Source organism: Salvia miltiorrhiza, chromosome 8 (assembly GCF_028751815.1).
Source record: "Salvia miltiorrhiza cultivar Shanhuang (shh) chromosome 8, IMPLAD_Smil_shh, whole genome shotgun sequence".
Lineage (NCBI taxonomy): Eukaryota > Viridiplantae > Streptophyta > Magnoliopsida > Lamiales > Lamiaceae > Salvia > Salvia miltiorrhiza.
In genome coordinates this window covers 34,942,026-34,968,352 of record NC_080394.1, presented here as the reverse complement: position 1 = coordinate 34,968,352, position 26,327 = coordinate 34,942,026, and the positions used below count along the sequence as shown (strand labels likewise).

The 26,327-nt window shown below is 37.4% G+C and overlaps 2 protein-coding genes and 1 long non-coding RNA gene across 8 annotated transcripts; all 3 read left to right on the top strand.

Annotated features, from left to right (window-relative positions):
• The first annotated feature begins 668 nt into the window (after positions 1-668).
• LOC130997917 (uncharacterized) lies at positions 669-3,900 on the top strand. Its single transcript, XR_009093253.1, has 3 exons — positions 669-1,042; positions 3,036-3,100; positions 3,687-3,900. It is a non-coding gene; the product is annotated as an uncharacterized LOC130997917 (long non-coding RNA).
• Positions 3,901-10,739: 6,839 nt separating this feature from the next.
• LOC130997911 (probable 3-deoxy-D-manno-octulosonic acid transferase, mitochondrial) lies at positions 10,740-15,089 on the top strand. 6 transcript variants are annotated; one of them, XM_057923339.1, is made up of 12 exons: positions 10,740-11,428; positions 11,519-11,612; positions 11,766-11,808; positions 11,955-12,080; positions 12,356-12,475; positions 12,552-12,630; positions 12,818-12,934; positions 13,086-13,183; positions 13,805-13,934; positions 14,239-14,358; positions 14,433-14,514; positions 14,693-14,907. In XM_057923339.1, exons 1-11 carry the CDS (start codon positions 11,230-11,232, stop codon positions 14,474-14,476), a joined length of 1,170 nt encoding a protein of 389 aa, XP_057779322.1. In that variant the 5' UTR covers positions 10,740-11,229; the 3' UTR covers positions 14,477-14,514; positions 14,693-14,907. The 6 variants fall into 6 exon arrangements, with proteins under 6 accessions (XP_057779322.1, XP_057779323.1, XP_057779318.1 ...); XM_057923340.1 differs by having other exon boundaries at positions 10,747-11,428; positions 13,805-13,895; XM_057923335.1 differs by having other exon boundaries at positions 10,751-11,428; positions 14,444-14,514; positions 14,693-15,089.
• A 3,392-nt stretch (positions 15,090-18,481) lies between these two features.
• On the top strand, positions 18,482-21,203 carry LOC130997910 (leucine-rich repeat receptor-like protein kinase PXC1). Its single transcript, XM_057923334.1, has 2 exons — positions 18,482-20,315; positions 20,396-21,203. The coding sequence occupies exons 1-2, from the start codon at positions 18,956-18,958 to the stop codon at positions 21,031-21,033; spliced, it is 1,998 nt and encodes a 665-aa protein (XP_057779317.1). The 5' UTR covers positions 18,482-18,955; the 3' UTR covers positions 21,034-21,203.
• The last annotated feature ends 5,124 nt before the right edge of the window (positions 21,204-26,327 follow it).

Below are 26,327 nucleotides of genomic sequence, written 5' to 3'. Positions count from 1 at the left end.
TAAGGGGGATAGTATGTCATATCCCAGTTTTTAATCACTGATTAAAGACTTAATAATTAGGGTTCGGCATCCATTAATAATAAAACTGATTTGATTTATCTAATGTGATTTAATTGTTATATATGTGTTTTGATGTGCTTAATTCTTATTGTTATTTAAATCCATTTGAGATTTAAAGGATCTTTATAAATATGGTGCACAAGTTTAATTAGTGGTTTGAGCATATTTATATGAGCCACATGGATTTTTTTTTTAGTGGGCATAAAGTCATGAAATTCCCTTTAAATGGAATATTAAGTTTTATAAAGTGTTTTACCTCAATGATTTTAATTGTGATTTTTTTTTAAATGAAATCATGAGTTTATTTAAAATTGACTTCATATCTTAACCACTTGTTTTCTTAATTTGTTCATTCCACGTCCACCCACTTGATTCATTTTATTTAATTATTTCCATCATTTCCAAGCTTTACAACCTTTTACTCACAACCAAATCTCATTCATATCTTCCTAATTAGACCAACAACTAGTACAAAGAAAAGAAAATGTGGAACCCTACCACTACACTTCTTTCTTCTGCTCCACCTAATTTTATACCTTCCTGACTAAGCACTACACTTCTTTCTTCTGCTCCACCTAACTTTATACCTTTCTGACTAAGCACTGCCCCTACTTTAGTTAATAAATTCCAAAGTATTCTGCCATCCTTTAACTTTATACCTTTCTGACTAAGCACTGCCCCTACTTTAGTTAATAAATTCCAAAGTATTCTGCCATCCTTCATCTTCAAAGTCTTAGCTTTCTCATTAAGCTAATCCCTACTTTCTCTCCCTAACATCACTTTCCCTATCCCCATTCACAGTTGTTCCAAAAACAAGGAAAGAGATTCCAAGTCCAGTTCCAAAATTTCAAATCAAGAAGGTAGGTAATTAAATGTCTTACTCTTCATTAATCTTCCAGTTCCAATTCCAAAATTTCATTCTTACTTTTTGATCAACAAATTGCAGAATCGAACTATTGCCAACACCACCCCTCATATCGAGGTTACTCCAATTTCTCCCCACTTCATCTTGTTAATTTCGATTCAAGCATCAAAGAACAGAAGAATACGCACGCACACATGTTAATATATTTTCTAAGCTATTACATTTACAAGGTTTGATTTTTGCTAAGAAAATGATAAATGAATGATGAAAGAACAGATTTCTAAACAAAACCCTAGCTTTGCTATACTTGTGAATCTGGACTGAATTTGGGGGTTCTTGTACTCTTCTTGTGTGTTGTCCGAAAATGGGGAGAGAGGTGAGAGCAGCCGGCGGCTGCTCACGGCCGAAGGCGACACGGCGGCGGTAACCGCCTAGCCCTTGTCCTGCCAAAACGAGAGAGAAGAGGGTAGAGAGAGAGATGGTTAGGGCTTCTGTGAAAAAAAAGAGAAGAGAAGGGAGAACAGGGGAGGGAAAGAGAGATAAAGGAGAGAGAACTTATCCTTCCGGAGGCGGCATCGGCAGCGGCGACACGGCGGCGGGAGCACCGAGCTGTTCCTGGTCGGCCGGAAAAGAGGAAAAGAGGGGGAGCTCAGATCTGGAGCCTACCTTCCCAGCGAGGCAAGGCTCAGCCTCCACCGCGATTCCAGCCAGACGAACGACGGAGGAGGCGACGGACGGCGGCCGAGCTCCTTCACGGCGAGGCGGCGGCTGTGGTCATCAAGGCGGCGCATGCATCGATTACCGGCGAGGGAGAAAGAACAGAGAGATAGGGGCGGACGAAAGAGAACAGAGAGAATGAGAGAGGGAAGGGAGACGCTCGGCGAGGCGGCGCGCTGGAGGCGGCGCCGCACTCTACTGAGCAGAGGGGCGAGAGAGCCGAGAGAGAAAAGGGGGAGGGTTGATGTTGTGTGTTATGTGTGTGTTTGTGTGTTATGTGTGTATATGTATGTTAGGGATAGGGTTTTAAATTGGGCTTAAGCCCTCTAATATGAATGGGCCGATTTTTATTTAATAAAATGTACTGGGCCCATTTTATTTTAAAAGCTGATGGGTATTTTTTTTTATTTAATTGATTGGGCCCAATTTTAATTAATTTTGGACTGTTAATTGAATAATAAAGCCTACGAAATTTTGGCTTTATTTCTTTTAAAAATGTTTGAATTTTCACTAAATTATTTTAGTGAATTTAAATCTCTTGATTTAATTTTTAATATTGAAAGATGGGACTATTTATTCTAAATGAAGTCCATTCTATTATTTAAATTATTAATGGACTTTAAAGCAAATATTTTGGGATTAAGCCCCATTTATTATATGATAAAATTATTTTCAAAGCTTACGAGTATGGATTTTTTTTAAATGGTTAAAATGTTTTATTTCATCTCAATGGATTTTAAAATGTTTTATTATTTATAAATGAATAATGGAATTTCTTATTTATTTACATAAAAAAAAATGAAATGTATAGAATATTATAAATATGGTTTCTTTTAAAAGAAAAAGGATTAAATTATTTTATGAGTAATTCCATTATAATGGAATTAAAATGTCCTATTAGAATGGCTTCATGTTTTAAAAAAAAATATTGAGACTATTTATGTGGAATTGTGTTATAGAATGATTAAGTATATGATTTACTTTATCAAATGAGCTTGGGATTTAATTGAGATATTAAATTGCTAAGCATATGTTTATAAATGATTTATTTATTTAAGTGATGAAAATGTGCGAAGTATGAGAAAGCATGATTTATAATGATTAAATTTTTAGGGTAATAATATATAGCTTGTTCTTAATTGATGGAGTACTTGACTAAATGACGGGTGTAGAAGGAAGTTATGGATTATGTACATGTTGATGTTCGACAATTTGGGTTCGAACCTATATGATAGTTACATGATAAGTGATTACATTTTATTGATTGAATGAAACGATATTAATATGGATGCTGCTAGAACCCTAAAACTTTAAAAGATACCCTAGGCACGTAGAATTAGACTTTGTCTTATGATAATTTCTTCACGAACTTATCGACTCTTCATCAATGAAGGTCCGGGCGACAGAAAGTGAAGCAGAAGAAGAAACGACTCCACGCCAGCTTTAAGAACAATTGAGGTGGACATTATTTTATTATTACGTATATAGAGATCCCCTGCGTGACGTAGGCCTCATATGCGAATATATATGCATGATATGTTTTGACTATTTATTCAGTTCTTATAAAATGCTTATATGTTCAATGCCCTTTATGAAAATGAAAATGTTATGAAAATGAAATGTTTATGAAATGATTGACTGCCAAAATGTTTATGTTTTTATATGTATCCTATCTGTGTTGGTTCGCCAACTTTAAAGGAAATCCAATTGGGATCCTATGCTAGACAAAGGTCGCTAGCTAGGGTTAACGTGTACACTCATGGAGACCACGAGTCGCTTGCGACCGGTCTTGGCGTCCGTGGTAAGGAGGCCTCCTTCCCGGCGCGTGATAGAAAGGGCAGATATGGATCATATAGACTGAAAATGGGATGCATCCACCTTTATGAAAATGAACGAAATGTTTTAGTAAGCGCAGGTCATTTATGAAAACCCCTGTGTGTTACTGTTATGGCAGTTCAATTTATATATGTATGCATGTTGTATTTTCGGCTTATGTCACTGAGTATTTTTATACTCAGCCCTGCATGTATTTCTAAATGTGCAGGTTGAGCAGGCGATGGAATGGATCGGTGTTGAGCGGATTTCCCTTTTGATGTTTATGTAATGAAACCTTGAGTATGCATCTCCATATGCATAACTCACACGTTTTTCCGCTGCAAACACTCTGAATTTGTTATCGTATTGTGGAACTTATTACTCCTTCATTTTGTTTAACTTTCATTTGGGGTTTAGTCGTTATGGCTGGCTCGTTTGTTAATTACCCAAGTGGTTATATATATATATATATATATATATATATATATATATATATATATATATATACCACTAGTTTGTTGTTATTAATGTTGGTTATTTAGTAAATCCCTTTTAATTTCCATTTCTTATTGTTCACCCAAGTCATAACCCCGGTTAACCCGTCATTGGGATAGTGGGTTGTGACACATGAAGCCAATATTAGTTTATGGGAAGGAAACTCTGGTCTTTGCTGAAGTCACGGGCAAACTTCTTTTGGAAGAAAGAAGGCTGATGAGTGAAGGACGTCCTTCATCGGAAAATTCAGCAATGGTGGCCTTTAGCAGAGGGAGGAAGAAAGACTCCAAGGGTGTTGTTTGTTGGAGGTGCGGAAAACCCGGCCATACGAAGCGAAACTGTCCAGGTGGAGCTCGTCAAGGTGGAGCGGATTCGGCAGAAAGCTCCGAACAAGCAGCTAACATCGTGTTTGATGATGTCCTTTGAGGACATGAATATCCTTATGGCATGTCCAATGGCCATGATAGAGGATGTGACGATGTTAGTTGGACCACATGTGCATGGTTTTTTTGGCATGGATGCAGGTGTGTGGTGAAAAGTATGTCGATGGCTGATGACTTCTAGGAGGGCCAAAAGCTAGAAGGTTGCACCAAAAATTTCAGCAAGGTTTTTTCGACATGTGCCGAAGTAAAATTCTTAGAATGGCTTATTCTAAGTGTTCTACTCATTTGGTGGAGTATGTTTATTCTCTTTTGAGGATGATGGTTCTTTGTGATAAGAATCATAATTGTCTGTGAAGACAATGGCGTTTTTTCTTTCATTTTTAACAAGGTGGAGATTGTTGGAATTGTGTTAAAAATGAAAGTGGGGATTTTTGTCCCACATTGGTTGAGCTATCAAAGTAGGTGGAGACCCTTAGGCTATTTAAGGAGTTCCAAGGTCTTTGATACAATTACACCAATCACTACCTTTAGTCTTGTGATTACTTCTAGTTTGAAATTCCTTGCTCTTTGTTTTAGAGGGGTGAGAGGTTTTCAAAGGCTTGTAAGAGTGTAGTGGTTGTGAGTCGACAGGGTGTGAGAAATACTGTGTGATTGTAGAAATTTATCATATAGTAATTTTTCAGTGGGTCATGGTTTTTTCTCCGGATTTGGAGTTTCCACGTTAAATTCTTGTGTTGTTAAATTGTGTCTAGTTTTTATTCTTATTTCTTGCTTCTACCAAGTTTGGATGGGGAACTGATTTCCCAACAGTTCCAACATTCTTCTTAACATTGGTGATGTTGGATGAAGATCCAGCAGACATCCCAGAAGGTTTCCTATAACCACTTTTGGATTTTCCTTTCTTAAAAGATTTCAGCATGTTGTTAAAAAATTTAACCAACATGGCAAGGTTAACATCATCTTCCTCCTCGAGATCAACATCTGTACATTCAGACATGTTAGTAATTTCAGAGTTTTCAGGGATCTTTTCAACACGAAAGGCCACACTTTTGGACACATGATCAGCTTTCTGCTGTTCAAGATTCATCTCAAAAGTTAACAACTTACTGACCAGATCACCAACACGCATAGTAGCAACATCAGCAGTTTCTTCAATTGAAGAAATTTTCATGTTATACCTTTCAGGAAGAGATCTCAGTATCTTACTGACCAGTCTTTCATTGCTAATAGGTTCCCCAAGTCCAACAGCTTCATTTGAGATTTCACAAAGCTTTTCATAGTATGCAGAAATAGTCTCATCATCGCATTCTCAAAATCTCAAATTTGGTGGTCAACATTCGCATTTTTGTTGCTCTAACACTGGTTGAACCTTCACATTGTTCCTGCAAAATAAGCCAAGCATCTCGAGCTTCTGTGCAATTAGAAATCATACGAAATGCAGGAACATCAACAGAGATAAAGATAGCATTCAAGGCTCTGGAGTTATGGTTAGAAATGAGTCTTTCATCAGCAGACCATTTACTCTCGAGTGTGAGAGAAGTAACTCCATTATCATCAGTGGTACGCGGTGGAGTCCACCCATCCAACACAGCAACCCAGGCACGTTCATCAATAGATTTGATATAGATTTTCATCCTAGTTTTCCACAAGTTGTAGTTCTTGCCACTACTATCAAGAGTAGGAGGCCGAGCCGACACACTTGACAAATCCATTGGTGGTAATTTTGCACACAGGAATCGATTCTTAGTACGTCAAGAACCTGCTCTTGATGCCAATTGAAAAAGTTTAGTGCCCCAAATTACCAACAAAGTAAAACTGTGTAAAGAAAATAGTAATGTTGGATGCAATGTTATCAACAGAATGTTAATAACATTATAACCAACATGCAGCGGAAAGTAATAACACACAAGAATACTTTTTTCACGGATTATAAATAACACATGAGTGCCTCAAGGCTAAATTCACTATGTTGAATCAACAATACAAAGTACAGATTTGAATCTTCTTGGAGATCTATCTTTACAGAATATCTGCCTAAGATAAACCAGCCTATCTACTTTCAGTACTACAATGTTGATACAACACAGAACCCAAACACAGCCGAATAACAAAAATTAATCGGACAAAGCAAACAACCTGCTACGCTCCAATGGCCTTGCACTTCAAATCTTGCCCTCGACGTCCCGTCGATACAAAGATAGACTTTACAGATTGGCTGCCTAAGTCTACTTCGTCAAAGCAATCCTTGAAGAACCGGTGACACGTTTGCAGCAGGAAAATGACGAGATGGTTGTGAGTGAATGTTAAGTCTCTGATTTTGCACTTCCAAAATGTAAGGATGATTGAAGCTTCTTGCTGCATTTATAGGCCTTCATGTCGTGGTTGGTTTCATCCACTTCCCACTTCCAGAACCTTCCTATAACTGCTGTAATCCGTCTTCAATAACCCGTCTTCAATAACTGCTAGTCGACCAACCTTGGGACGTTGGCTACGAGATCATGGTTCCTGAAAAATAGCAACAACCTGCCCACTACTTTGAACCATGCATAACCGCTTATCCACTTATTAGAAACGTGATCAACAAGCATAAAACTGTTATTTCACAACCAAAGAATAATAAAACATGAAAGGAAGGTAAAGATTAAATATATACATTTACCAATGGAGAGTCAAAGTATGGAGTCAAGGCAGACTTCGGAATGTTGGTTGAAACCCAGAAATATTGACACTATGAATATTATCAACATTCCACCCAACATTGAAAACACGAATGTTATCAACATTGATCCCAACATTGTCGGAGTCAACATTGACTCTAACACATAACTTATGATAATTTAGAACAAAAAAAATTTATAGATACTTAAAATATTAATGTATTATTTAAATTAAAATATTAAAATATAAATTAATTAATTTAATATAAAATGAACCGGTTAATCGGTTTAACCGGTTAAACCGATTAATCGATTAGTGATGAACACACTAACCGATAACCGAACCGAACCGGAAAAATTGGTTTTCGATTAACCAAAAATCGATTTTTTCGGTTCGGTTACGGTTAAAACCGATTAACCGGAACCGTTTTACCACCCCTAGGCATATGAGACATCTTTCGATGTTGTCGATGAGTATCTACGAATGAGTTCATCTTCGACAAGAGATGTTTTAGTCCATTTTGTGGAAGGTGTTATTTGTTGCTTCGGTAGTACGTATCTCACAAGATTTGGCAAGGATGCTCTATGTTGGAAAACAACGTGATTTCCCAGGCATGATTGGCAGTATTGATTGCATGCATGGAAAAATTGTCATAATGCATGGATATGGCATGCATTCTTTGGAACATCAGGTTCGTGCAATGATATTAATGTACTCCATCGATCTCCTATTTTTAATGATGTCTTAGAAGGTTGAGCAACAAAGGTTAATTACGTAGTGAATGGTTGTCATTATGATAGGGCATATTATTTAACTGATGGTATATACCCTCCATGGGCTGTATTTGTCAAATTAATTACTTTCCCACAGATCCGCAAACACAAGTTGTTCGCTCAACACCAAGAGTCTGTCCGAAAAGATGTTGAGCGATCATTTGGAGTTCTACAAGCTCGATTTGCATTTCTACGACGCCCATGTCTTGTTTGAGACAGTTTTGATGGGAAAAATTATAATTGCTTGTATCATCATGCATAATATGATTAGTCGATGATGAACGAGATACCTACCAAAATTATTATGATCCAACATATTTTTTTATGGATACACCTACAAGAGTACAAACAGAAGATGGCGAGCATTTCCTCTATTCTACTGAACTAATTGCGAGCTTGTCTACTTATACGACTAATAGAGATCAACTTCGCAATAGAGAAGCTCATAGGACTCTTCAAGATGATTTGATTGAGCATATATGGGAAAAATTTGCCACTGATAATTAAATATATAATTTTAAATATGTAATTTGCATTTTTTTTAGTTGTATTTTTAAGTTTCACTTATTGTACTTTGATATATTTAATTTAACTTATGTGTTTAATTCTTGTAATCTTCATTTGTGATTGAGTTAAATATCAATTACAATATATGATAATGTTTAATTATAATATGAATATAATTTTTTTAAAAAATATTTATTTTATTAAATATAATAAATAATTATTTAATATTAATTTATATTTTATTTTAGATATTAGATAATTTAAAAATAAAATAAAAAGAAAAAATATGTAGATTAAGTTGGTGTTATCATTGAGATTTGAGATTAAAAATTATACTATTAGGTTGTGAGTTGTTTTATTAGACGAGAAAGAAATAAATCTATATAATATATAAAAGAGCAGTTTAACGGACACTTTTTCCCGGCAAATCTTTTACAATTTTTTTCTTCCAAAATTTTAGGCTATTCAAATAAACGTGTCACTTCTAGCATTCTCTCCTAAAACCAAATAACTCATCCAGAAATCATTCAACACAATCCAGAACTCTGAAAATAACTCATCCAGAAATCATTCGACACAGTCCAGAACTCCAGACTAACGTTCTCTCGCACAATAATTTCTTAAAAAATCACCGGATACAATTCACTCACAATAATTTTTTCAAAAATCACCCGATAACATTCACAATACATCCCTCTTATCTACATAAGAGACCAACACAAAAAATATACACAAAAATGAAAACTCAACCGAATTAAGAAGGTTGAGATTATACGAATGGTATATTTGAGAAAATATTTGAATATTGAATATTAATTTTTTTTTTCAAATCATAAAAATAATTCAAAATGATATACGAATTAATCAAATTTTCATTTCGAATTTTTCGTAAATGATTTGTGTGAATCAAGTAGAAAGAGAATCGAAATTAAAAAGAGGGATAAATAGCTTTAAAATGAATAGGGATAAAGAAGCAGGTGTTGGCCGGACGAATTTGTATTTCGACCGAGAAATGGAAGGACGACGGCGGCGGTGGTCCAATTAGTTACTGTTGTTCGACCTGTCGATGGCAGAGAGAAATGGCGGCGGCGGAACGGCGATGGTACATGCTGCTAGATTTTTTTGGGGAGAAAGCTTATGAATTTTTAGGGAAGGGTGGAGGGCAACAAACGACGAGTGATCGCCGGATTTGAAAGAGAATATGATAGTGCAAAAGTGATCTGAATTTTATGGCGTGATTCAAAAAAAAGAGAGATGAGGAAGATGATAACGTTTTGAGAACAACTTTGATAACTGAGCTTCAAATAAATATAATGGGGTGTTAGAAAAAAATCGTGGCCTTTACTTCAATATAGAATTTGAATATATCCACATTTAAATATTTCATCAATATCTCATTGAATATCAAATCCGATTAATTATTGATTCATTTTTTATGCACTCATTTACAATTTTAATGTTAATTGATATAGTACAATAATTATTTAAATGTTAGTTGCATAAAAAAATTATGTATCAATAATTGATTTATATATAAAAAAATGTCAGATTGTATTATTGCTATAATAATTCTAATTTTTTCTTTATAATTTATTTTTTGTAATATGATATTTATTAAATTTAATATTATTTTCATTGGGTTGACAATATTCATTATTTTACACTACTTCAAATAAAGTAATATTTGAATAATAAAATATATGTTTTTCTTATTAATTAATTTAAGTCATAAATAATGATTTTTTGGCACTACATAATTTAAAATTTTAAATAATTACTCTCTCCGTTCATAAATTTTTGCCACATCCTGAACGGCACGAGATCTAATAAAATGTGAGTGGATTTGTGATGGAATAATATACACCCTATTATTATAAATAAAAGTGATAAATTTTTCATGGATGGATAAAAAAAATTATCATCGCAATATTTTCGTATAAAAAATGCTTTGACCCGTGCATCGTATTAGTAACTCCTCACCCCTCCTCCAGGATTTACGGTTTCGTATTCAGATTTTTATTGAGTAACTGATGTCGATTATTTTATTTCATTTTTAAAATATACTTGCATTTTTATATTTTAATTCTGTTTAGTATTTATACTTAGGGTGTGTTTGATATAAAAATGAGATAAAGGGTGATAAATAAAACTTAGATAAATAATACCTAGATAAATAATACCAGGGGGAGGAGATATTAAATTTCTTAGTGAAACAGTAGATTTGTTGTTATTTATTGCGGGCCTTCTCACAATTGCGGGCTTCTCTTGTAATTGAAATATTGCATCAAACATAATATTAGGTGAGTTAAATAAGTAATATAGGGCTTATGGCCCCTATCAAACACGGCATTATTCATTTAATTATGTCGCTTAATTTGATAATCGCCGTGCATTGCACGGGAGGGCGTACTAGTATTTTATTAAAAAGTGGAGTAAGGTTGGGCCATATGAGTGTCACGATGGGTAGTCTCAGGCGCCATCGGAGACGCCGGAGGTGAGGAAGACGGTGGTTGTTGAGTGAGTTAGGGAGAAATTTTGGGGGGGCTGAGTTACTGTTGGCGACGGCAACTGAATTGCGGCTGAGGAAGAAATTAGTTGTAAAGGCTAGAAAACATTTTTATAACGGCAGATTCAATAGCTTAATAACTCTGCCCTATCTTCTGATAGCTATTATAGATCCATACCATTACCATATATACGTATTTTCTTGGTGTGATTCAACTTCTCCTCCTCCCACAGCCGCTGGAGGTGTTTTAGTTCAATTTCCTCAACCGCATGAGATACTGCAGTGAGTTTCTAGAATTTGGGGATACAATTTTTTTATTGGAATTTGGGTTTTAAATTGTTGAATTTGGTTGTGGTCAAGAAAGGTATATGATGGAAAATAAGATTTGGGTTGGGAAGGGGGAATTTGGGTTTTATTAAAGGTAAGTTAGAAGGTAGACAAGGTAAGTCAATGGCGATAACAACCGGTAAAATAGTGTACAAAATTTACCGAGCACTAACCTACGGCATATCACCGTTAATGCGCCTTCACCTACGGTGGCGCAGAATCCGGGGCCGGGAACACCCCCTTCGCTGGTCGGAACGCCTCGGCCGCCCCTCCGAGCCTCGCCCCGCCGGTCGCCTCATCTGGTTCCACGCCGTCTCCTTGGGTGATTATTCTCTTCACATTTGATCCGTAGTCGAAATTGGTTACTGTAACAATTTACCGCCACTCATTCCTAAGTTGGTCGATGAAAAAGGTGAAGGATTGGCCGCGATTCCTGTGATAAAGTGCTGTTTAGAGAGGAGGCCGGATGTGACGGTGCTGATGACGACGTCGACGGTCTCGGCATTGTAAGCACAATTTTTTGATGAAAAGTTTCGAGATTAATGTTCCATATGAGTTTGGGTCATTATTAACATTTGGCTGTTTAAATTCTTCTTCTTTATTGGGTTGGTGTGGAAATTGACGTATCAAAGTGTTGGTTTTTTTCGTTTGTGTTGCAGTGAAGTGATAAAGGAGAGACTTCCAAGTAATGTCATATATCAGGTGCTTGAAGACAATAATTTCTGTAATTTCTTATTTGCTATAAACTGGTCAGGTAGCTTTGTTTGTCAGTCTATGTGAATGATGTTTTACGATTATGTGTTTGTTGTGCTAATGGAAAGTTTCCCTTACGCTTATTTGGCATGAAGCAGTTTGCTCCTCTTGATATACCATATAGTATGGATGCCTTTCTTCAATATTGGAGGCCAAATGCAGTTATGCTAATGGAAAGTGAATTGTGGCCAAATCTCATTATGGGCGCTGCAAGAAATGGTGTAAGTGTTTCTTCTCTCGTAATAAATTATAATTATAAACTAATCCTTGCTTGTCTCGAATTGATCTTCTGAGGTCATAATGTAGACTAATATCTTCAGATCCGAGTTATGTTCTGGAGAACTATGTTAGATCGTTATAACTAATCTCTCAAGAGACTTTCGAGCTATTCTTTTTTCTAATATTTTTTTATCTATGCAAGTGTTTAAGGCATATGAATCATGATTCCAACATTTTCTCATCTGGTGGGGCTTCTTTCTTCTATATCTCTGTTTAGATTGCATTGGCGCTGCTAAATGGCAGAATTTCCACAAAATCATTCCGAAATTGGTCTTATCCAGTAATTTTACCGTTGATCAAGTTGATGCTATCAAAGTTTTCATTGATTCTCCCATTGGTACGTTATCATGCTTTTGAAAATTCTGAACTTTCGTTGGTATTTCTAATTGCATCGATCCTTTCCAAAATGCCAGAGCACAATCCAAGGGATTCAGTTTCAGCTATTGCAAGCTCCACCACATATCATAAGCTATACTGGAGACCTCAAATTTGGTATCTTAAAGAAACTCTTAATCTTTTAATACGTTGAGAAGGCTGTTTTTAATATATGCATACTCATGGAAAATGGCAGGTTTTTTGTAATATACAGTACTGTTTTTCAGAATCGTTAAGATAGATCAACTAAAAGGTGGTGCACTTCTTCTTGGTTTCCTTTCTTACTTTCTTTTTAATTCTGTAGCTATAACAGATTTTGACAATTCTGTTGGAGTAAAGAGAAGTCTTACAGAGTTCCAGGCACAGCTTTCCCATAGAAAAGTGTGGATGGCATCTTCAATTCATAAGGGTGAAGATGAAGGTAATTGGTGATGAATTTAACTGCTTTTGAGATATCCTTGTCTTACTGTGGTAATTCTCACTAATCAACATGAATCAAGTGCTATTAGCTACAGTTTTTCAGATTATTTTAGATTACTCTGTTAACTGAATCTTCACAAAATTTTCTACAGTATTTATCAGAGCTCACAAGTTACTAAAACAAAAGCATCCAGATCTAGTAACTATTATTGTCCCCCGTAAGCCTCACCTTGGACAAGATATTACATTGGTATAACTGCTTCTTTTTGTTATGAATTGACATTTCTGTCTACATCTGTTATTCTTGGTTTAATGAAAGCAAATTTAGCTAGATCTGATAATGTTGTTAATTTAACTCAAGATATTTCTGATTGGGCTTAGAATTTTTGGATTTCTTATTCCACCTTTGAATTGTTTCTATGTAAGATTCTTCTACGGAGTTTATCATCAAAGAGCTCAGTGTAATCAACACTTATGAAATTCCCCTTCTCCATTAGTGTTCACGCCTCTGTTTGCTTGGGTCAATCTGAAGTATAACAAATCTTTCCCATAGTGGCTTTTGCCACTATAATTTCCTTCAAAATGCTTGACAAATCCTTCAGATCTAATCCTTTGGGTTATTTTGACAGGTGGCTTTTGCCACTATAATTTCCTTCAAAATGCTTGACAAAAGCAATAATTCTCATCCGAATACATTAGTAATTACTTGTTGCACTTGTTGGGTAACATTCTCTGGAAATGTAAATAAGTTATAGTTCATATAGCCATCACATTGTTACCTGAACTTTTTTGATGCGATAGTTTTTAGTATTTATTAGTCTTGTATATTCGTGAACATGATTGACGGTGTTCTTTTATTCTAATAATACAGAGGTTACAAGAGGAAGGAATTCCTGTGGCATTGCGGTCTCGTGGTGATAATCTGACTGAAGAAATGAGTATATATGTGGTTGACACATTAGGTATTATACGTGAGAAATGTCAATGTGTGCATGACCTAGGTATTATCAATTGTAATGAATATTTTTTAGTGGCCAAGTATTAAATGATTCTTCTCTCAGGCAGGTTTAAGCTTGTAGGCGGTCATTCAAATTCCTCTCCAATATAGTACCTAATCAACTGTCTGTTTTTATTTCAAAATTTTAGGATTCAGCCAAATAAGTATTATGAAGTTTGCAATGTAACAATCATTAATGCATGAGATCAGTGTACATTAGCTCCTTACCATGTCATAGTGTACTTTAGCTCCTCACAATGTTAGTGTAATTTATCTTCAAGAAACTGATATTATATTATGTGTTATAGGTGAACTTAGAGACTTCTACAGATTAATGCCAATAGCAGTAGTAGGAGCTTCATTCCTTCTTGGATCAACAGGTCACAATATATCAGAAGCCGCTGCAGCTGGCTGTGCTGTTTTAACAGGTCATTTTCTCCACTATCTAAGTTGAGATTGTGTAAAAAGGGGGGAACGAATTCTATATCTTGATATCTGGTAGTTTATTTTCAGGCCATCATGTTGGCCACTTTTCGCACATGGTAGCAGAAATGCAAAATGTGAATCCCCTTTCGGTTCTGCAGGTATGCAACATCTCTTTAGATGTATGATATTTGCTTTCAGTTATTTAGCTACATTCTTCAGTAGAAATCATCTAAAGGTACATGTTAAGTATTCCCTCTTTCGGAGTGTTACTGTTAATAGACAAACTAAAATATTTTCCTGTCCTTTTAATTAAATGTATTATTTCAATATTTTCAGGTTTCACATGAAGAGCTAGTAGATGCTGTTAATGAGCTCTTTGTCAATGCCGAGATTCTTGAAGTACGCCGTCTGGCAGCCAGACAAGCATATCATGCTCTGTCGTGTGGAATTGTTGAAAAGTTATGGAAAAAGTTGCATTATCACATTTTTATGAAATCAGTAGGCACTGAAGATGAACATGGTGCAAGAAGCTAAAATGCAAAGGAGAAGTATTGAAATTCTTTTGCAAGGTGAGAAACTTTCCTATTTTGTTAAATAAAAGTTATTTATCTTTTTGCGTATTTCCACCCTTTGATCAGACATGAATGAAGCAGGAGCGAAATATAAACATGGGGAAATAAATTATTCCCTAATTGAGCTAATATAAATTTTTCTCTTTTGCCTGGTTCCACCACTCAATATTCTTGTATCTTGACAGAGCTGTCTTCTTCATCCACAATATTCATCGTCAATTCTTGTTTTCCGAAAGCAAATAGTTCCATTTTAGAGCTGTCTTCTTGCCTTTTTCTTCAGGAGCTCTAATTTTCTAAAATTATGCCTTTAATATGGAGTGCTTTGTGGACAGGAGCTGAGATTAAGAACATGATAAAATCCTTATGACAGCATATTGTATGATGTGGCCTCATGGATCCCAACTTTGTGATTGTCAACTCATTCTTAAATTTCTCATGCCTTTGTCTCCTCTCCTATGACGCTTGGACAAGGCAAAATCACTTAATGTAGGTTCTGAAAGATCTCATCTGTTATCATCTTAGGGTGCATTTCATTTAACAATGAGATAGATAAGATAGACACGATTTGAGGATGATTAAATAATCAACTCAACTTTAGGGTGATCAATAATCATTCAATTGAATGATTATATTGCGGGTCGAGTTATCCATCACAGACTGAATCATGCAAGTGAAACATTTTAAGATGGATTGTTTTATTAATCATACCTTGTCACTCAAACTAGATGCCTTGGGGTGTTTGTTAATCCTTAAATAATATTAGGGTGTCATTTATTGTATGAAAGGAAATTAAATGAAATTTAACCATGCATTTGTGATCTTTATGCCATTGATTCCGTAGCTCTTTGAAATAGGATAAGTAGCTGATAAAGACTGCCAATTGTTTCATAGAGAGTATTTGGTTATGGAGATGATGATATTAGGGCTGTAAACAAATCAAGCCGCTCGCGAACTATTCGGAGATTGGCTCGAAAAAAGCTCGTTCAAGTTCGTTTAGAGAAACTCGATAAATAAACAAACCAAACTTGAGCTTAGTAGTATTCGGCTCGTTAGCTCGTGAACATGTTCGTCATATAAATTATTAGTAGATACAACTTATATTTATCCACTAAAATTAATAATAATGGTATTAAATCTCTAATTAATTTTGTTTGTTATAAAAAAAATAATTAATATACTCCCTCCGTCCATGAAAGAACTTCCTAGGAGGGAGTGGCACAGATTTTAAGAAAAAATATTGTTGAGTGTATTGAGAGTAGATAAAAGGTAGTTGAGTGTGTTGGGAGTGGTGAAAAGGTGTTATAATTAATATTGAGAGTTGTGAAAAGTGAAAAGTGAGAGGATTATAAGTGGTGAGGTATAGTCCAAAAATAGGTAGGAAGTTCTTTTGTGGACGTCCCAAAAAAGAAAGATAGGAAGTTCTTTCGTGGACGGAGGGAGTATTTATTATTTTGAATAAAAAATTTATTTTTGAAATAAAATAATCAATATTTTGAATATAAATATAAATTTAAAAAGTTAGTATAGAATCGATTAGGCTCGTGAGCCTCAAAGTATTCGGTAAGTAAAGTTCGGGATTCGATTTGACACTAAACAAATTAAATTTGAGCACACCACTATTCAGTTCGGCTTGGTTCGATTACACCCCTAGATGATATGCTACTAAGTGAGGAGAACACAAGCTTCTACTGTTTGTTGCCCAAGATGCTTTCCTCCATTTAGGTTAAATACTTAAAATTCTGTTTAAAAGATTAGTAGGTGATTATTTCGGCAAAAATGGAGCGCAAGAGAAAAAGTGAGCAAGGATCAGATGAAGTGACAACTAACCTTTCTTTTCCTCCTTTGGTAATTGCATAAATTATTAATAGCATCTGGTAACCGACTCATTAACAAAATCTCTATTTTATCAAATTGCATGTCTGACAGTAAATAACAGTTGCGTTGATTTCGGTCAAAAGAAGCGTCAATTTGCTGTGTGTTGAAATTCGATAAATTGGTTTTAGTGCAATTTTATTCTCGACTATTCCTTCCATTTGGAACCCATGTATTTATGAATTATGTGGTCACTCAATGAAGAATACAGCCATTTGGAAGATGTCTAATCTCACTTCTCTTTGTTACGAACCAACACAAAGCTGCAACACCTTTCCTCACTTTCGCCGACAAATGTGACATTGCCTTGCCTTCTCTCCACTTTTTATTAACCCAAACCACCTCTTCATCTGGCTTAGCTATATGTATTTATTAATTTCTTTCACAAGGAATAACATTGTTCTTTAAATTGGATTTGATGTGCCAAAAGATGTTATATAGGTATGTTGCAAGATTTGATGTGATGAATTGATGAAGAGAATAAAATGTTATTATCGAGGGGGCGTGCGCAGTGACAGTGGATTGAAGGAATTGCATGTAATTTATATACGTGAAACCAAGTATAATTTGATGATTTGGCAACGCAACTTTGCTTCTGTGACACTTAAAGTAAGTAGCTTTTCTTTTTGAAACAGGAAACAAAAGGAAAGGTTAAAAAAGAAGAAATACCGTGTGGATTGCCGAAATGGGGAATATTAAAAGAAGTGAAACTAATTTATTCTGGAAATGACTAAAACAGCCGCGAATATCTACCACGATATTCAATTTAAATGCCCTACTCTATTAATGAATTTTTTTTAGGTTTACCGCTTTTTCTAATATTAAGCTAATATAAGGGGGGCAGGGAAAATTGCACTTTTAGTTCTGTAACAAATTTATTAGAAAAAATGACCAAATTTGTGATCACAAAGTAGCTAAGAGGGTAATTAAGAATTTGAATTTGGATCTATCGCTGATTAATATTTGAGATTAAAAATTTCAAATTTAAATTCATCGTGGTACAAACTTTAAATTTAGCTGTTAATGAAAAAAAAAAAAGAATTTGAATATGGATTGGACCAGTAGTGCTAACTGTTCTATAGTTACAGTTCTAAAACTGCAGCACATCCCAAACAATATTTATGTACAATTTGAACATACTTGATCAAAAGGTTAACTAGGTTTAATTTGTAGCGCTAGTGACTTTATGAGTATGACTGAAGTGTCGTATATTCCAATCCATTTTATGTCAACTAATCTGGTTTTAAACTGTTTAATTGAATAAAAATCTTTTGATTAACGTCTGAATGTGAGACAATTTGTCCCTCTCAAGTCTTGAAGAATGTGTTCCCTTTTATATGAAGTTCAGCAATCAGGCTCAGTAAAAAGCCAACAAAAGCTCTACCATCCTATTATGATTCCATTTTCCTTTTCCTTCCAACCACACTTTTTTTAAATTTTTATTTTTTTACTTGATTTCATTTGATTGGGATGGAGTGGAGAACAGCAATCATTAACACAACCAACACCCTCCTCACTCTTGCACACCTTTAATCATTTCACTATTTTATCCTAATTTTCAAAGTTGTAAATGTAAAGGAAAAAGATGGACATTATCAATATCAAGCACCATTCCCTTCTCTCTCTCTCTCTCTCCACTTTCTTTACAATCATTGTTCATTCCTATTTGTGCTGCGTAGTCAACATTTATTTTGAGAGAGAGAGAAGCCTTCTTTCTTCTTTTTCCCCTTTTCTTAGATTAATTAACTTCAGTAATCTTTTACTACATACTAATCTAGCCTTAATATAATACTTTTTGATGCTTTATTGGAAAAAATATACTCCATAAAAATAACTCTCTCTTTCATTTTGCTTTTCCTTGTACTTAATTTTGTCCTAAATAATCAATATAAATTAGGCTACTATGTTCTTTTTTCTGAATGTGTTGCTGTCCATTAAAAGGAGGTTCAATATGCATCTATATATTTTGTTGAAAATACATTATTAATTCTAAAGTATTACTAGAAAATAGTTGACTATATTATACATTCTCTGCAAATTTATCATTATACATTTATACTTGCGAGTGTTTACGTTCTTTCAAAATAATCTCATAAATTAGAATAGCCACCAATAAAATTTCTGTCTCCACAGTTTTTAATAAAACTCGTATCCCATGCACTTCCGCTCCATGCTAACAAAAATGGAGCTCAACTTCTCCTCCTTCCTCCTCACTGCAACCTCACTCTTCATCCTCGCTTCCGCCGCCAACGACACCGCCGTCCTCTCCCTCTTCCGCTCTCAGACGGATCTCCACGGTGCGCTCCTCTCCAACTGGACCTCCACCTCCAGCGCCTGCTCCGCCAAGTGGCTCGGCATCAACTGCACCAACAACCGCGTCACCGCCGTCTCCCTGCCGTCCCTCAACCTCCGCGGCCCCATCGACGCCCTCTCCTCCCTCGACCAGCTCCGCCTCCTCGACCTCCGCGGCAACCGCCTCAACGGCACGCTCGCAGCCCTCGCGCAATGCACCAACCTCAAGCTCATTTACCTCTCGGGAAACGACTTCTCCGGCGAGATACCGCCGGAGCTTTCCTCCCTCCACCGCCTCCGCCGCCTCGACCTCTCCAACAACAACCTCCGCGGCCCCATCCCCGCGCAATTCGCCAACCTCTCGCGATTGCTCACTCTCCACCTCCAAAACAACGAGCTCTCCGGCACAATCCCTAAATTCCTCGACTCATTCCCTCATATCAAAGAAGTCAATTTATCAAACAACGAGCTCTACGGCGCCGTGCCGAAGAGCATAATTTCACGATACGGCGAGGGCAGCTTCTCCGGCAACGAAGGTCTCTGCGGGAGCAGCCCTTTCCCCAAATGCTCATACACAGGCGGCGATCAACAATCGTCAACCAATCAAACCGTGCCGTCTAACCCTAGCTCGCTACCGTCTTCGTCAACTGCCACAATTGAAGAGCCAACAAGCAGCAAGCATCACAAAAAGCTGAGCAACGGAGCGATCGTAGCTATAGTGGTGGCGAACTCTGTTTTAGTATTGGTGATGGCGTCGTTCGCGGTGGCCTACTGGTGCGGCGGGAAGCAGTCGAGGGAGACGACGAGCACGAGCGAGGGCGGGAAGAGGAGCAGCTACTCGAGTGAGAAGAGAGTGTACGCCAACAACGGCGGCGGCGACAGCGACGGCACGAACGCCACCGATAAGAGCAAGCTGGTGTTCTTCGAGAGGAAGAAGCAGTTCGAGCTGGAGGATCTGCTGCGAGCGTCGGCGGAGATGCTGGGAAAAGGGAGCCTGGGTACTGTTTACAAGGCGGTGCTGGACGATGGATGCACAGTGGCTGTGAAAAGGCTTAAAGATGCAAACCCCTGCGCTAGGAAGGAATTCGAGCAGTATATGGATGTGATCGGGAAACTGAGGCATGCTAATGTAGTCAGATTCAGAGCTTATTATTATGCCAGAGAAGAGAAGCTGCTCGTTTATGATTACATGCCTAATGGCTGCCTCCACTCACTTCTACACGGTATCTGTGAATTCCTCTTCTCTTTTCATCTGTCTTTGATCTGTGTTGTTATAGAAAGAGTGTTTTGTTGATGGTGGCAGCGAACAGAGGAGCAGGGAGGGTTCCGTTGGACTGGACGACGCGAATCGGGCTGATACTCGGCGCTGCTCGAGGGCTAGAGAGGATTCACCAAGAGTATGCAGCTTCCAGAATCCCTCACGGCAATGTCAGATCATGCAACGTGCTGCTAGACAAGAACGGCAACGCCTGCATCTCCGATTTCGGGCTGTCGCTGCTCTTGAACCCTGCTCACGCTATAGCCAGATTGGGGGGCTACAAAGCGCCGGAGCAGAACGAGGTGAAGAGGCTCTCTCAAAAAGCTGATGTTTACAGCTTCGGAGTGGTGGTGCTGGAGGTTCTGACCGGCAGGGAGCCCTCGCCGGAGGCGGTGGGCATGGACCTGCCCGCGTGGGTGCAGTCGGTGGTGAGGGATGAGTGGACGGCGGAGGTGTTTGATCAGGAGCTGCTGAGGTACAAGAACATAGAGGAGGAGATGGTGTCGACGCTGCACGTGGGCATGGCGTGCGTGGTGCCGCTGCCGGAGAAGAGGCCCACCATGGCGCAGGTTGTTAAGATGATAGAGGATATAAGAGTTGAGGTGTCGCCGTTGGGGGAGGACTACGATGACTCCCGCAACTCGCTCTCGCCCTCACTTCCAACAACTGAAGATGCTTTCTGATTTCACGCTACGCTTTAATTTCTTGCACATTTTTACCTTGTCATGTTTTTCACTACCTTACGTTGTCTTGTATTCTCTATTTTCATGCTCATGTCTTGTAATCTTAACAAAACCACTTCACTACTCGGAAGAAAAAGAAAAAAAAAAACCACTTCAATTTTTGGATCTAATTTATGGTCAAGAGTTTGTTCCGGGTTTCTAATTATTTTTCGGCGGATCACTCAATATATTGTTGGAAATAGTTAGACTTCTTGGGATTTTTTCTTCAAATGTGTCGGGGCTATTTTAATTATGTTTGTGTGGGCTGCTACTTAGAAGTCCTACGTAATTTTTATTCACTTGAGCCCTTCTAGCTAAACAATATGGAAATAGTGAGAGTTGGTTTAGTGCCAACGTCTTTTTTTGTTTTGGTGCTTCGATTTCTCTGAAAACTGGGAACGCCTTATTTATGTGATTATATATCTCCTTGTTCCAGGCGTTTTGTGAGCACACAGAATATATACGATTGCCTTCATTCATCTTCTTCTTCTTCTTCTTTATTGAGCACTAGTTTCTTTGTCTTCAAATTAAGTGAGGTAAAGTGTGTATACTTTGATTGTTGCGTTAACCTAGGGGAACGATCGGCAAACGGTGTTGGAATATAAACTTGATTTGTATAGATATTTTCTAAAGAGTATTCTAGAATAGTTGAGAATGAGATAGAAAAAGAAGAGCATTCTAGAATGATTGAGAATAAGTTAGAATTAATAAGATATAGCTAGATTTAGAGAAATCTAGAGTGTATAGAGAGTTCTAGAGAATGTAATAGTTGAGAGAATTCTAGATAATGTAGGAATTATCTAGCTACTACTACTTACCACTATAAATATGTAACCATGTAAGTGAAGAAAGTAATGAAGTGAATTGAAAAAATATTGTGTTAGTAAACTACAATCCTCCCACTCAAATTCCTAAGCACACACACGTCCACAACCAATTTCTCCAAATTTCCTCCTACCAATTAAATAAATTCTCCATTATATATTCTTATATTCCAACAAAGTGGTATCCGAGCCATAAAATCCTACCTGTGGAATGGCCAACCTACAATCGTTTCAAGTCCTCATACTCAACAAGAGCAACTTTGACAATTGGAGCATCAAGATGAAGGCGCTATTGGGAGCCCACGACGTGTGGGAGATCGTGGAGAACGGCTACGAAGAGCCGTAGGACGAGGCCGCACTATCCCAACAACAAAAGGATAGATTGCGAGATGCGAGAAAGAGAGACAAGAAGGCTCTCTATCTCATTTATCAAGCGCTCGGGGACGACGATTTCGAAAAAATCTCGAACGCGAGCACCGCCAAAGAAGTGTGGGAGAAGCTCCAAATCTCGTGCAAAGGAGCGGAGCAAGTTAAAAAGGTACGACTTCAAACTTTAAGAGGAGAGTTCGAGTCTTTGCATATGAAAGAATCCGAATCGATTTCGAATTATTTTTCAAGAGTTTTGGCAGTCTCAAACCAAATGAAAAGAAATGGTGAAAAATTAGAGGATGTAAGAATTATGGAGAAAATATTGCGGTCACTAACCTCAAAGTTTGAGCATATAGTAATAACAATTGAAGAAGCTAAAAATTTGGAGGAGATGACGATCGATCTCTTGTTGGGGTCGTTACAAGCGTACGAGGAGAAACAAAAAAAGAAGCAAGAAATTTCAGAGCAACTTTTGAAGATGCAAGTAAGCTCAAGAGATAAAGAAGAAGACTTGAGCAACAGCCGCGGACAATACAAAGGAGGACGTGATCAAGGTCAAGATCGAGGCAGAGGCCGTGGATGTGGACGTGGACGAGGACGAGGACGAGGAGGCTTCGTCAACAGTGGTGAAAGAAATGAGTTTACTAGTGGTCGGGGGAGGAGCAACCCGCAGTCAAGGTACGATAAATCTTCAATAAAGTGTTATAATTGCCATAAATTTGGGCACTATGCTTTCGAGTGCAGAAGTGAAAAATTAAGGATTGAAGAGAAGGCCAATTGTGCTGAGAATACAAGTCAAGAAATTGGTAGTGTGCTTCTGGCATATAAAGGAGAACCTGGAAGACAAGATGACACGTGGTACCTTGATATTGGTGCTAGCAACCACATGTGCGGAAAGAAAAACATGTTTGTGGAGCTTGATGAGTCGGTAAGTGACAACGTCTCCTTTGGTGATGAATCTAAAATTTCAGTTAAAGGAAAAGGGAAAATTTTAATTCGCTTGAAGAATGGAAATCATGAATTTATTTCCAACGTTGATTACGTGCCCAATATGAAAAATAATATCTTGAGTTTGGGACAACTCTTAGAGAAAGGTTATGATATTCACATGAGAGATTATAACCTTTCAATAAGAGATGGGAAAAATAATCTTATTGCCAAGGTGCCAATATCTAAAAATAGAATGTTCTTATTGAATATTCGAAATGACATGGCAAAATGCCTGAAAACGTGTTACCAAGATAAGTCTTGGTTGTGGCATCTTCGGTTTGGGCACCTGAATTTTGGTGGTTTGGAGTTGTTATCAAAGAAAGAGATGGTGAGAGGTTTACCATCTATCAAGCATCCCGATCAGCTCTGCGAAGGTTGTCTACTCGGGAAGCAGTTCAGAAAGCCATTCCCAAAGGAGTCAAGCTCAAGAGCTCAAAAGCCACTGGAGGTGATTCATGCTGACGTGTGTGGGCCAATAAATCCAAGTTCCCTCGGTAAAAATAATTATTTTCTACTCTTCATTGCTGATTTTTCTAGAAAAACATGGGTATATTTCTTGAAGCAGAAGTCATAAGTATTTGATGCATTCAAGAAATTCAAAGCTGTCGTCGAAAAGGAGAGCAGACGTCAAATCAAGGCCCTAAGGTCCGATCGAGGCGGAGAATTCACATCAAGGGAGTTTCTAGAATTTTGCGAAGCAAATGGAATTCGGCAGCCCCTGACAGTTCCGAGATCCCCCCAACAAAATGGAGTGGCGGAAAGAAAAAATAGGACAATCATGGAAATGACGAGGAGCATGCTAAAGACGAAGAATCTGCCTAAAGAGTTTTGGGCTGAAGCAGTGGCGTGCGCGGTGTACTTGTCCAATCGATCGCCGACAAGGAGCGTGTGGGGAATGACTCCACAAGAAGCCTGGAGCGGGAGAAAGCCAGGAATTTCCCACCTAAAGGTATTTGGGAGCAAATCCTACGTGCATGTACCAAATGAGAGAAGGAAGAAGCTCGACGATAAAAGTGAACCATTCATCTTTATCGGGTACGACTCTAATTCTAAAGGCTATAAGTTATATAGTCCAAATACCAAGAAAACAGTGATAAGTCGAAACGTGGAGTTCGACGAAGAAGGAGTATGAGATTTTAATCCCAGTGGTGACTTCACCTTCATCCCACAATTCAAAGATGAAAGGACAGTCGAACAAGTTGGAGAAGTCCAACAAGAGGTAGTGACTCCACCAGCTTCACCTATACAAGTTACTGAAGACTCGCCACCATCTTTCTTAAATGAAAGAGCCACACCACGTGCAAGGAATTTGGACGAGATATATGAGGACACTGAAAGGTTAGAAGATCTCACCTTGTTTTGCCTATCTGCTGATTATGGACCTGTTAGCTTTAAAGAAGCAGCAAATAGTGAAAATTGGCAAGTTGCAATGGACGAAGAGATCAAAGCCATAAAGAAGAATGATACGTGGGAGCTCGTGACACTACCGGAAAGGCACAAGGTGATTGAAGTCAAGTGGGTGCATAAGGTTAAGAAGAATTTCAAAAGGTGAAGTTGAAAAATATAAAGAAAGGCTCGTCGGGAAAGGATTTCACCAAGTTCGGAGTTTTGCTCAGAATGACAAATCAAGTTTAAGGGGGAGTGTTGGAATATAAACTTGATTTGTATAGATATTTTCTAAAGTGTATTCTAGAATAGTTGAGAATGAGATAGAAAAATAAGAGCATTGTAGAATGATTGAGAATAAGTTAGAATTAAGAAGATATAGCTAGATTTAGAGAAATCTAGAGTGTATAGAGAGTTCTAGAGAATGTAATAGTTGAGAGAATTCTAGATAATGTAGGAATTATCTAGCTACTACTACTTACCACTATAAATATGTAACCATGTAAGTGAATAAAGTAATGAAGTGAATTGAAGAAAGATTGTGTTAGTAAACTACAATCCTCCCACTCAAATTTCTAAGCACACACACGTCCACAACCAATTTCTCCAAATTTCCTCCTACCAATTAAATAAATTCTCCATTATATATTCTTATATTCCAACAAACGGGACTAGCACAATAAAGTAAGCCTAAATTGTTTTCAGGGCAGGGATCATCCACACCGCAACCTACGATCCTTTTTTTCTTTTTTTTGTTCTGATTTTCGTTCTGACACTTTGTCGAACAATTTATGTACGTTTGTTGTGTCTTTGTTATTGCAGATCTGTTTTTATTTTCTTTTGGGATTTTCGTCGAGCATTAGACTGAAGTATGGATGTTTAGCTTGCTGAACTAACAATCTGAAAACGCTTTATATGGCCTCTTCCACTCCAAGGTCGTTGCCCGATCTGTCCAAACTAGAGTCGCTTGATGGATCGAACCGTTGGACTCAAAAGGTTTTGATTTTCTTCAAACAACTCGAAGTCGACTATGTTCTCATCAACGACTTCTTTCCTCCAGACTCTGTCTCGGGCTCCGGCACAACTAATACGCCGGAAGAACCATCTGTAATGAAAACGAACGCTGAAGCGCAAAGAAAAATTGAGAAGGATAATGAGACTATTCGTGGCCACTTGTTGAATCACACGACGAACACCTTATTTGCTTTGTTCGTCAACATGAAATTAGCCAAGCAGATTTGGGACCAGCTTGAAAAGAAGTATGGAGCCGAAGATTACGGAGAGATAAATACATAGTGGGAAAACGGCTGCACTTTCAAATGGTGGATGACAAGCCTATCATAGATCAACTTCATGAATATGAAAATCTGAGGTTATGAACGAGGGGATGAAGATGTGCAAAATACTTTAAGCAGCTAACTTATTGCTTGAGAAATACCCGCTTGACTACATAAATCAGTTGTGAAGCACAAGAAAAGAGATCTCACTTTGCAAGAACTCATTAGCCATATGTGTACAGAGAAGGCGAATTGTCTCAAAGATAAGTCTGTTAGTCATGTCGGTTCGTTTAATGCTAACTTGGTTGAATCTAGTGCTACTTTAGGAAATAATAAGAGTCGATTTGCTTCGAATTAAGAATGGTCAGTTTGTCAAGAAGCCAAGCTGATAAAAAAATCATGAAGAAAA